The following is a 12,992-nucleotide window of genomic DNA, read 5'->3' as shown; positions in this document are numbered from 1 at the left end:
AAAGCATTCTACAAAACACCTCCGCTGCAGGCGGAACGAACTTTGCTGCTGGTATTTAATAAATGGTTCCTGTTTTCAAAGACGCTGCTTCCCTAGACGTTTGGATTGCGATGTTTTACTGTGTTCTGTATTTAATGTGTCTTGCTGTGGGTGACTGAGGGTTTGTGAATTAAAATGATATGTGTATTTGTGTACTCTGTATATATTTTTGCTTTGAGGTTTAGAGTTATGCATTTTTTTTTTCTTTTGTATGTGCGAGACTTCCGCAGTTTAGAGTTTTCAGGACCTTGCTCGACTCCATAGAAATCTATGGGAGTTTTTCTAGCAACAGAGCATTGACAAAAGAAGAAAAGAAAGTACTTGTCTGATGTCAAAGTATAACGGTAAAACTTGTTGTCCCTCACACACATCTTGTGTCGGGCGATTTATGAATTATGCACACCCCTGCAAAAGGACAATCAAAATGAACGATAAACTGTTGGAGTAAGTTAACGAGATGAGATTGTGAATAAAAGCAGAATTACATGTACCTGTTTGTCTCATGTCTGCAGTATTCTGCCTTTGCTTTATCCTATTTGTTAAAGAATTAAAATGCAGCACAAAAGCAAAAATCCAAATTGAAGATGAACCTTTATTCAAAATCATGAATCGTTTCACAGTGCACCAAATCTTAATCCAACATGCAAGAATCCCAAACCAAGCTTTTATTCTAAATCAACCTGACCTCAAAAGTTTCAGATCCTTAAGTTGTTTTTTCTTCTTTAATCAATTTTGCTGTGCCAGATGGTTGCTGAACAAGCTAAAAAGAGTGCTTTTTGACAACCATATTCATGACAGAGATGTGCCTGTGTTACCCCTTTTTTCAAACAACCAAACGATAGTTTCCAGCTTTGTTGCAACATAAAATGATTTTCGTTTTGGAGGCATAGTTTCACAGCATGTGCTTTTTATTAAGGCAAAAGAGCTGAGTTCACTGCGGAGGGGCATCCCGTGCGTACAGACCGGGATGGTGACAGTGTGTTTGTTTTTTAATTAGTTTTTTTTTATTTGGGGGCCAGGTTCGTTATAGTGAAGGGCGTATAGCGAGGGTGTACTGTATTGCTTACAAATCAACAGATTCATCCTTAAATAATTGAGTACAATACAAATTTAACTAAGCAAGATTGAAAATGAGCATGTATTACAGCAAAATAAAAGGGCATTTGTATATAATTTGTAAACATAATTGCACTCAGGACGGGACCTTGTTAGAACACTCATGGACATGCATGTTGTGTCTTTAGTTGGAGTGCTGTTGCATTTGTTCTATTCTCATCCTGTGGTTGGCCCAGTGGTTGTTTGGCTGCAGGTTAAATTCTACCTAGTTTTTCGGTAGGTTTGCACTAAAACTTGTGTTTTATGTTTTACAGAACTGGCCTATATTGGTGTAAGGCGAGGACCAAAGATGGAGCCTGTCCATGTTAAAGAGGAAGTATGTGAAGTGGAGCTTGTCAGAATTAAAGAGGAGGAACCTGACCTGGAGCCTGACCTGAAACCTGTCCATGTTAAAGAGGAGGTCTTCGAAGTGGAGCTTGTCAGAATTAAAGAGGAGGAGCCTGAAGAGTCTGATGAAGAGGAACCTTCACAAGAGACTGCAGGGCTTCAGGGTTCTGTGTCTGACCATTCCAAATACACAAGCAATTGTCTTATATGTAGTGATTGTGGGAAGAGTTTCAGTCGCTTAGGAAGCTTTAAAAGACACCAACAAATTCACGTAGGAGTGAAACCACATCTCTGTACTGAATGTGGGAAGGGTTTCAGTCGTTTAGGAAACCTGAAATCACATGAACAAGTTCACACAGGAGTGAAACCATATACTTGTACCGACTGTAGCAAGAGTTACAGTGAATTAAGATACCTTAAAAGACACCAGCTATCTCACAAAGGAGTTAAACCACATCCCTGTTATGAATGTGGAAAGAGATTTAGTCAGTTAGGAGTCCTTCGAAAACACCAGAGAATTCATACAGGAGAAAAACCTTATAACTGCACTGAATGTGGAAAGAGTTTTAATCAGTTTGGAACCCTTAAAAGTCATCAGCGAATTCACACAGGGGAGAAACCATATGCTTGTTCTGAATGTGGCAAGAGTTTTAACGAGTTAGGAACCCTCAAAAATCACCAGCGAATTCACACAGGCGAGAAGCCATATCAGTGTACTGAATGCGAGAAGAGCTTCATTCAGTTAGGACACCTTCGAACACACCAGCGACTTCACACAGGAGAGAAACCCTATCAGTGTAACGAGTGCGGGAAGACTTTCAATGCATTAGGGCACTTTAAAACTCACCAGTGGACTCACACAGAAGAGAAACCATTTCACTGTACTCAGTGTGATAAAGGTTTTTACCATTTAGGAAGCCTTAAAATACACCTACGAACTCACACAGGAGAGAAGCCATACCATTGTACGGAATGTGATGCAAGTTTCGGGCGGACGTATCTTCTTAGAAAGCATGAGCAAATTCATGCTGAAGAGAAAACGTGTCCACAGAAGTAACTAGACCAGAAGGTTAACTGAACTCTTAAATCACTCATGAGGCTACTCAAGTTTATACAGAGGACTTCATTGAGTGAATATCAGAAAGACAACTTAGACTCTGAATATTGAACTTGTGAACAAGATAAATGGCATCAATAAAGGGATGGCTGCGAGAAAGGGACAATCTGCAGGACTCGCATTTTTAACTCGCGCATTTTGAACACAGAACAAATTGTTGGTTGGAAATATAATGCAAACTACATGCCACCTGCATAAAATAGTTTTTTTTTATATTCAAATAGTCAATTCTCATTAATACAAACTCTGGTAATACCTGTTGCACACTACAGTTTGTAAGTTGTACAATGAAATTAGCCAGCCATGCTGCATAATTCTGTAGTTTGTCACTTCTGATCATGTCATTTATTAAACTTAATACATTTCTGGAAAAAATGTCTACCAAGCACAACAGTTGTAATAGAAAGGAATAATCCTGACTTTTTTTATTCTTACCTCTGCAGGGCAGGCTTGCAAGCCGTTCTATTTTAAACATAAATCAATATTGTTATGCTATTATATATTGATATTTTCACTATGAAACTGTATTCTGTATTGTCACTTACTAAGTGTTGTAATGTCCGTATTTTTCCTAATGGATGTGTATTTGTATGCCTGTACTGGGACGACCCTGTTGTACTGTCTAGATGCCTGGACTGGGTGCACCCCCCTGTCGTACTGTCTAGATGCCTGGACTGGGAGCACCCCCCTGTTGTACCGTCTAGATGCCTGGACTGGGAGCACCCCCCTGTTGTACTGTCTAGATGCCTGGACTGGGAGCACCCCCCTTGTTGTACTGTCTAGATTGCTGTCAAGGCAGCTCCTACAAAGTCGCAGGAATGCAGTACCTTGCTGGCTATACGAAAATGAATTGCTCTTTTTTAGTTTTTTTTTTTGGTGTGTGTGCAACATGTTGTTAATGTTTAGTTTAGTAAGGAGAAGTAAATATCGCAATAAGCATTATATATTCAAGTTGCTAAAAATCTATTTAAAATAAATACAAAGCAATGCAGCCAGTGTGTTGAGGGACGAGCCACATTTCGAGCTATCGAGAGGGCAGAAAGAGAACGCTTGCATCCTTGGGTGCTAATTTAACACTAGAACCACCGCGGTTATACTCCTACCTAAAATCACTGTCGGCAGTGATTATGACTTACATTTGAAACAACATCAATATTAAAATGTTTTATTCAAGCAAGTATATGTACATACAAAACTGTAAAAACGAAAGTTGTTTTTATTTTAAAACAAAAGTAACACATTTTCTCTTGCGTGTTGTCACTCGGTGCAGCACTGAATCCAGGTTGAGCTGCTGCAGCCTGCAGCTTGGCAGTTTTCTGATCGAAAAGTTTCTGCCAAAGCGCTGTGCCTAGCTTCAAGATGAAATCTCTCCTACTGATATTTTCCCCAGTGCATTCCTTGTACAAAACAAAGGAATTGATGGCTGCAGTAGAGATAACAACAGGCTTAAATATAAAAATTAAATCGAATATTGTAGGTTATATTCATAATAAAAACGTATTGTAAAAGGCAGTCGGTGATGGCTTTGGCGGTTCTAGGTAGAGTAGATTATAACTTTATTTTTGCGATCATGCCTTTCAAACGCCATCAGGGTATTTAATACATGTATTTAAGTAAAGTCAAGAACGGACAACCGTGTATCTTTAACATCACAGTGACTGCCCGGGCGGTTCTGGTGTTAAAGAAGCTTGCGCTTGCCTCTCATGCCAAATTCAGCATTTTAACAGTTACTTTAAAGGAGTGCTTATCAATACTTTAGAATCCATTTTCTCACTCCATGCATTCAGGACATGCTTGCTGGTACACGTGGTGTGATTGGATTGCAGCGACTTTCCATTACAACACATGAAGTGATACGGTACCAGGAAGCAGCAGGTAGAAGGAAGTGGGATCAGTGATAATATTGCTTGTGTAAATAAGGTAAGAAAATGTGTTTTAAAGCCTTGTTTAGCACTCCTTTTAAAAGGATAGTTTAGTATATCTTATGTGTTCTGCACATTCTCTGTTTCTGTTTTGTTTGCCATGCTCTGACTGTTACAGCAACAAATTGTTTCTGAATAGACACATCAAGGCTGATTGTGGGGAAGTTAGATGCAGAAGCATATCCATGTTGTACAGGCTTCACCAATGAAATACAGCGAGATACTTAATGTATTTACATTTATCTTTTATATTTATCCTAAATAAAAAAAAAACTTCCACTTTAATTATGTAATCATCAGATTAATCATAAAGATGTATGTAAAAAGTGAATGTCCTAATAAAGCAGTTACACCAGAGAACCTAGGCTGTGTCAAGTAAATGGTCAATGTGAGGACAATTGATTCATCCTACAGTGAATAAACGTTCTTTACAGGAAGACTTGCTTATGTGGACTGAAGGAAACTCAGTACCTGTTGGGAATACAGGCTTCTGAACAGAGAGATGCTGTTCCTGAATGTCCCTTCAAACCAGAGAAATCTCACCTGTCCGCTCCACTCTGCTGCACTACACTTACATGAAATACACCAAAACCCTGCTGTCCACTCCACTCTGCTGCACTACGTTTACATGAAATACCCCACACAGGTTTGTTAAGTGGCCCTGTGAGGGGCTTGTGTTTCAGTAAACCGATTGCTTATGCTCAGGTCAAGGGGCTGTAAGATGGGAATTTTGCCTGGAATTGACAGACAGAAATGAAATGTTTATGTATTTTGCATCACCTATAATGAGACGACTATAGTGTATATTTGTAGAACTGGGCTTGTCCAGTGCCACATTCTCATTGTTTCCATGTGCATTGAATCCTGGCAGGCTCACTTTTTCAATTTTGCTAGTCAAGGTCATTTTAAGTCTGATAGTCATGTTTTTTTTAACAATTAAACAACGCTGGGGGGGTGTATGCAGCTGACAAAATAATGATGTGCAGATTTTGCAACTGTCGGCTGAAATGGGAGTCGAAAGATACCGTCGTTAAGCTTCATTAGCTGTTTTCCTTCTGGGGAAAATATGGCTTGTTTGCCTGTGCAGATGAATCCGCTTTATATCATGACTAACGTGCAGGCATAATTCATGATATAAAGCGTGTCATGAACACGTTATGAGTGAGAGAAAAAAGAAAGAACTGAATTAAAGAGCAGTGTTTAATACTATGTTTAGTCGTTCTTTACAGTTAAACACATGCATGTAGTTTACTGTACAGGACAAATGAGTGTTGTATCATTAACTGGAACGAAACAGTTTGTGTCAGCTAAAAAAGGCATGAATTATTGACTGATGAAAGCTATCAATACTGTTTTTGTGTGCATGTATGACTGAAAATGTAATCCCTGTCTGTGCACAGCTCCTGCATGCGTATTTGGGAGGACGGCAGCAGTGTGTCTCTGCGCACCAACCCCGCTTTCCTCCCCAAGGTGATCACAGCCTTCCACGTTAATCAGTCTGTGGAACTGGAGTCCTTCCATCCACCTCTGTTTGCTTCAACGCAGGATGAGAGATTGAATTTCCTCTGCCTGGTGCGGGCATTGAGATGCTACGTGCATAGGACAAGAGCTCTGCGTCAATCTGACCAGCTCTTCGTCTGTCACTTGAGGGTCCTTGAGGGTGTAAGCTCACACCGCTAACCTTTGGGTTAGACAGTGTTGTGCGTCCCTCATATGCTGCCGTTCCTTCTCCCTTGCGACAGCTCTGGTATACATTATCCCATACTTAATGTCATTGGTGGTCATCTTTGAATTGAAAGGAAATGTTAGGTTACTTACCATATCCCTGGTTTCCTGAAAGAGAAGACGACCACCAACTGCGAGGTCGCATCGGTCACCCTCACGGGTTTGATAGAAAAAGAGAAATGGCTTCCTTAGGATGTTTTATTCCCTTGGTGGGCGGGACAGAATGCATCATCCCAGGAAGGGGCCTATCGGCAGCTCTGGTATAGAGAGCTCAGCGATACCTACCCAATGGGCAGGCATATCTCATATGTAATGTCATTGGTGGTCGTCTTCTCTTTCAGGGAATCAGGGTTACGGTAGGTAACCTAATGTTTTGCAGGATCTATAAATTGACTAACAATAGTACTAATAAATTATTTGTTTTCAGAAGCTCCAAGCTTCACTAGATTATGAATTATTTGCTAACCTATGCATTGGCTGAAGTCTGCAAAAGGCGTTAAGTTGATATTTATTTTAGATTTCCTGCCCTATACATATTATTATTACTTAAACTAAGCCTATTATTATTATTGCACTGTATTATTACACTGTCCTGGCGTACATCAAATATAGAAGGAGGTATACAATACAGGGCACCTGCTTGGGCTGCAGGTGCAAGTTTGTGATGGAGCTTATTTTGCTTACGTTCCATTAAATTCACTCTGTACTGGTAGTACTTAGTTTATGTTCACTGGTGTGTATGGCTGCATTTGTTACGGTTTGAAGTTTTGACACTGTATTATTATATAGTAGATTGTATTATTATTTCTTGATAATCCCTGTCAGTTTAATGTCTTAATTAGGAAATGGGAGCCGGCGCATGGATTCGACCGCTGGTATCTCAATTCAGCTTGTTAGGTCTGAACCACTAGAGCTGTAAACAGCACCTAACAACCTGCATCCTTGGACCGGTTCCAAGGCCATGCATGTTATAATAATAATCATAACCGTATTGGCTAAAGTTTGGAAAAGTCTTTGTTCAGTTTATATTGTAGCGATCTTGGTTTTCGCAGGCAGGCGCATCACACAGAGCGAGGCAATCCACACACAAATGGAGGGCGGGCACGAACCCGGGACCTCTCGCACTGAAGCATAGCGCCGATACCGCTGTACAAAAGAACCAGCTCCCTTGCAAGGAGCGTATATCGGGCTTATGTCTCTGTGTGTGATTACGTCACCTACCAGGCCTACTGCTGCCTTCCCCCGTGCACGCTACAAATTATTTATTTGAGATCTTTTCTGCTGCATCCTATTAGGCAGATAACACCGTGTAACAATTTATTTTATTTTTTTTTGTTCCTGGGTAGTAAGTGTTATTTCCTAATTGCTTATGCCTCAAAAGTATAGAAAATGGCTATTATACCCCACAAACTTTGCTTTTGTGACCAGGACAGTGATATTTTGAAATTGACCTATTTCCAATGAGAAAACGGGCAAATTTGTGTCTTTTCGTTCACATAAAGTCAGAAAAAAACAACATATGAATCCAAATTAACATGTATTTATACTAAAGTAATACAAAAATGAATACAAAAGATTTAGAAGTGAGTAGTTTTTCGAGATTTACAATTATACTGTAAATCACTTTCACGAATCAGACCCCAAATGTAGTCTCCCAAAAGTAGTCTCTCTCGTTATACTGTCCTTCAATGACAGCTCATCCAGGAGCCTCAAAGCCGTGCTGCTTTATAATGGTAACAAGGACCCGTCTCTTCCCCTGGCTCACTCGGTGCACCTCAAAGAGGATTACAACAGCATCAAGACCTTGCTGGATGCCTTGAATTATGATGAGTATGGCTGGGAGGTCATAGGAGACTTCAAAATGGTGGCATTCCTGATTGGTCTCCAAGGAGGTTTTACCAAGTTTCCCTGCTATCTTTGCCTTTGGGACAGCAGGGACACCAAGGCGCACTACCACAGGTGGGACTGGCCACAGCGGACCGAATTCTCTGTGGGGAGGAACAACGTCAAGTGGGAGCCACTGGTGGACCCCCGGAAGGTGCTGATGCCACCACTGCACATCAAATTGGGCCTTAAGAAACAATTTGTCAGAGCTCTAGATAAGGAGTCGGCAGCCTTCAAGTACCTTCAAGACTTCTTCCCTAAGCTTTCTGAGGCAAAGGTCAAAGCCGGTGTCTTCGTCGGACCACAGATAAAGAAGATCCTGGAGTGCACTGAATTCCCCAAGATGCTCACTAGTAAGGAGAAAGCGGCTTGGAACAGCTTTGTCGCAGTGGTTCGGGGCTTCCTGGGCAATCACAAGGCCGAAAACTATGTGGAGCTGGTTGAGACTCTGGTGAAGAACTATGGCACAATGGGCTGTAGGATATCCCTCAAAGTCCATATCCTTGATGCTCATCTTGATAAATTCAAGGAGAACATGGGAGCGTACTCGGAGGAGCAAGGCGAGCGCTTCCACCAGGATATACTGGACTTTGAACTCCGCTACCAAGGACAGTATAACGAGAACATGATGGGAGACTACATTTGGGGGCTGATTCGTGAAAGTGATTTACAGTATAATCGTAAATCTCGAAAAACTACTCACTTCTAAATCTTTTGTAGTCATTTTTGTATTACTTTAGTACAAATACATGTTAATTTGGATTCGTATGTTGTTTTTTTCTGACTTTATGTGAACGAAAAGACACAAATTTGCCTGTTTTCTCATTGGAAATAGGTAAATTTCAAAATATCACTGTCCTGGTCACAAAAGCAAAGTTTGTGGGGTATAATAGCCATTTTCTATACTTTTGAGGCATAAGCAATTAGGAAATAACACTTACTACCCAGGAACAAAAATTGTGTTACATAGTGTAATAAAACACCTCTCTGCGAAAACCCGCCTCCTCAGTTACATCACAAAGGAAACACGCCTTCTAAGGGCAAAAGCTGCCTGTTTCCACGCCCTCACATTCAAACTGAAAACTGCGCGCCAAGATTTTGCAGCAGAATAGATTTGGAATGAAAAAGGTAGGATGTTTTATTCATCTTCTCAAAATACAGTTTTTAGCACAACGTATGCACACAAAGTTACGCCTTAAATATGAATATGAATATCTTCTTCTGTTAAGTTGTATTATATACTGTTTTTTTTTTTTTAAGTGTAGCTATCATTTCAAATATTAGTGATGCTTAATCTCTACCTTTGTCTCGTTTTGTTGTTCAAACGTATATTTTAATTATTCACTTTATGTGCAACATAGTATTTATGCTGTAATGTGTGTGCAAGTTGTTCACAGTGATCCACAACATTCAGTTACACAATTTATAATTGATTTGCTGTTAAAAATATAATAAACTTACCAGGCATGTCAGCTGAAGTTATGCTACTGTACTATGTCTTAAGCAAATATTGGTAACAGAATAACAAGGTTGGTTACTCTAAACTAAATGATTAATTTACGAGCTGGTAAGACTACTGTAGTTAAAACACGGAGGCCTGGAAGGCAGGTTTACATTGGGTGTTAATAATGGGCACTTGCCTGGCAGGCTGGTTAATAATGGACACATGCCTGGCTGGCTGGTTTATAATGGGCACATGCCTGGCAGGCTGGTTTATAATGGGCACATGTCTGGCAGGCTGGTTTATAATGGACACATGTCTGGCAGGCTGGTTTATAATGGGCACATGCCTGGCAGGCTGGTTTATAATGGGCACTTGCCTGGCAGGCTGGTTTATATTGGGCACATGCCTGGCAGGCTTGTTTATAATGGGCACTTGCCTGGCAGGCTGGTTTATATTGGGCACATGCCTGGCTGGCTTGTTTATAATGGGCACTTGCCTGACAGGCTGATTTCTAATGGGCACTTGCCTGGCAGGCTGGTTTATAATGGGCACATGCCTGGCAGGCTGGTTTATAATGGGCACATGCCTGGCAGGCTGGTTAATAATGGACACATGCCTGGCAGGCTGGTTTTTATTGGGCACATGCCTGGCAGGCTGGTTTTTATTGGGCACATGCCTGGCAGGCTGGTTTATAATAAGCACTTGCCTGGCAGGCTGGTTTATAATGGGCACATGCCTGGCAGGCTGGTTTATAATGGGCACTTGCCTGGCAGGCTGGTTTATAATGGGCACATGCCTGGCAGGCTGGTTTATAATGGGCACATGCCTGGCAGGCTGGTTAATAATGGACACATGCCTGGCAGGCTGGTTTTTATTGGGCACATGCCTGGCAGGCTGGTTTTTATTGGGCACATGCCTGGCAGGCTGGTTTATAATAAGCACTTGCCTGGCAGGCTGGTTTATAAGGGGCACATGCCTGGCAGGCTGGTTTATAATGGGCACTTGCCTGACAGGCTGATTTATAATGGGCACTTGCCTGGCAGGCTGGTTTATAATGGGCACTTGCCTGGCAGGCTGGTTTATATTGGGCACATGCCTGGCAGGCTTGTTTATAAGGGGCACATGGCTGGCAGGCTGGTTTATAAGGGGCACATGGCTGGCAGGCTGGTTTATAAGGGGCACATGGCTGGCAGGCTGGTTTCGGTCACTGGTAAGTATGAATTATTGTTTGTGAATAAATAATTATATTTTATCAAATTACTGAATAGTTTATGTAAAGAGCCACTATCGTAGTTTGTAGAAAATGTTATATGGCCTGATGTGTTGGTATGACTGTCAGTAAAGTATCTGATTTTTTTTTTTTTTTTTTCTAACAACTTATAACACTTTGAAATGTAAACTCCACAATAATGTCTTCAATATTGCTGCTCATGGACAGCACTTTGGCGCATACATTTTAAAGTGTTATAAGTTGTTAGAAAGGATGTTAACAATGAAAGAGAAAATATCAGATACTTTACTGAGAGTCATACCAACACATTAGGATCTGTGTCAGGATGTTAACAATGAAAGAGAAAAAATCAGGTACTTTACTGATGCAGTTGGACTAACACATTAGGCCATATACCAACACATTAGGCCATATACCAGCATTTTCTACAACCTACGATAGTGGCTCTTTAAAGCAAGTAGTAACGTAGTGTTATATGCAAGTAAGGTGTTGTATTTTTTTCCTTCAGTGAAAAATCATGCTGAAAAAGCTCATGCTACATCAGCAACCTCTGCTGCTTGTTCAGAAAGCGACACTGCTTCCCCACTGCCACAGGCATGCCCTCCTTCCTCCAGCACAGTCGCTGTGTTACTTCAGCATCCACCTGTATCACTGGCTTTGCCCAGCTGTAATACCCGACAGCATGGATACACCACAAGTATTTGCTGAAGTTGAGAGCCTTCTCCCTCTTTCTTTCAACAAGAGAAAGAAAAGGTAATATAACATAAATAAAGGCTTAATGCAGAATTAAATTAATTCTGAATTAAGTAAATACCTTTTTATGGTTTCATTAAATTTACATTTGTGTATCAATTTTGCAATGTTGCCATATTTTGTATCTTATTATTCTTATACCTTTCCCCCAAAGATACAATGTGACAGCAGAGGAGATCAGGAGAAGGATAGGTCCACCTGAGAATATGTCAGCCAATTCCCTGATTGCATATCTAAGGGTAGATAAAAATAAAAAGAGTGAGCTTAAAAAGAAGATTGAAGAGACAGTTGGCGTTAGTCCTGGCCCAACAACCACTGTAACTTCCCTGTGTTCCAAACTGACTGAGGGTACATTAGTAAATGTCCAGTGCAATGTCAACACACTAAAACATTGATATATTTTATCAATCAGTATTATAACACATGGTAAAATTTACAGACCACTGCATTCAACAGCTTCAAAATACCTTATCTCAATAGTGTAGTGTGGGTAGCCTTGTTTTTAAAACCTAACAATCTAATTATATGTTTCCATTCTAAGTTGTCTTGCATTCAGGCACCAGCTTAAGTCAGATGTAACATGCAAACAGTAAACATTATATTTATCATTAAATAAATCCATTATTTGTGAATATAGAAAAATGTAATGTCAGTCTTATTGTGCGTTAAAAGTTGATTGTTACAATAATAGTAACACTTTTCTGTCTTCAGGAGAAGCCTGTGATTTAGGTGTGGGCATCGGCAAGTTGGCAGTAAGGATGATTCCTTTTGACAGGATCGCAGTTCTGGAGGGCTCGATCACAACCAAAGATGTTGCCATTGGAAAGCTTCATGAATTTAAGTATGTTTCTTTACAGTTTTACACTAGTGATGAAAAACGCAGGTGTAGTCTAACCAAAACTTTAAATTACATCAAATCTGTAACAAAACATATACACTATGAATATGAAATATAGAAAAAGTAAAATCAGACCAAAATATTTCCCATGTACAAAACAATAAAGTTAGAAAGAGGGGTCAACCAGAGAAAGATATGATTCAATCAAATGTGCAAAATTGTAAAAAGACTTAATTAAACTATATATTTTACCTCTCCAGTTTTTTTATGTATGTCACTCATTTTGTGGAAGCACAATTGTATCATATTAAATATAGAAGGCAGGATTTGCACTCTGCCTTTACCCGCTATGCCACTTGAGCCCCAAATTATTATTTTTAAAGTTTAAAGGTACACATTAAAACTTCTAAATAGACTTGCAGATTTTCTCAGGATGATTTTTTCTGCTGGGCATCTCAATATTTTTTGTTTTTATTTACATACCATTGCAAGATAAAATGTTAGGAGCTAAAAACAATCCTCATTAAATATTGGGTAAAATCAGTGTCTGAGGCTAAAAGCAGCTTACATAAAACCACATGACTGGTTTATTGAGT

At 40.1% G+C, this 12,992-nt stretch overlaps 1 protein-coding gene across 4 annotated transcripts in view; it reads left to right on the top strand.

Annotated features, from left to right (window-relative positions):
* The window catches only part of LOC117432369 (oocyte zinc finger protein XlCOF26-like), a 37,245-nt gene extending 32,372 nt beyond the window's left edge, over window positions 1-4,873 (top strand). For all 4 annotated transcript variants that reach the window (XM_059003616.1, XM_059003615.1, XM_059003617.1 and 1 more), the window contains exon 2: window positions 1,410-4,873. In XM_059003616.1, the coding sequence (XP_058859599.1) occupies window positions 1,445-2,539 (1,095 nt within the window). In that variant the 5' untranslated portion in view covers window positions 1,410-1,444 and the 3' untranslated portion in view covers window positions 2,540-4,873. The remainder of the gene's footprint in view (window positions 1-1,409) is intronic.
* Window positions 4,874-12,992: the final 8,119 nt, after the last annotated feature.

Source organism: Acipenser ruthenus, chromosome 29 (genome assembly GCF_902713425.1).
Source record: "Acipenser ruthenus chromosome 29, fAciRut3.2 maternal haplotype, whole genome shotgun sequence".
Classification (NCBI taxonomy): Eukaryota; Metazoa; Chordata; class Actinopteri; order Acipenseriformes; family Acipenseridae; genus Acipenser; species Acipenser ruthenus.
Note: the sequence above shows the minus strand (reverse complement) of the source record. Positions and strands in the feature narration are given on the sequence as shown.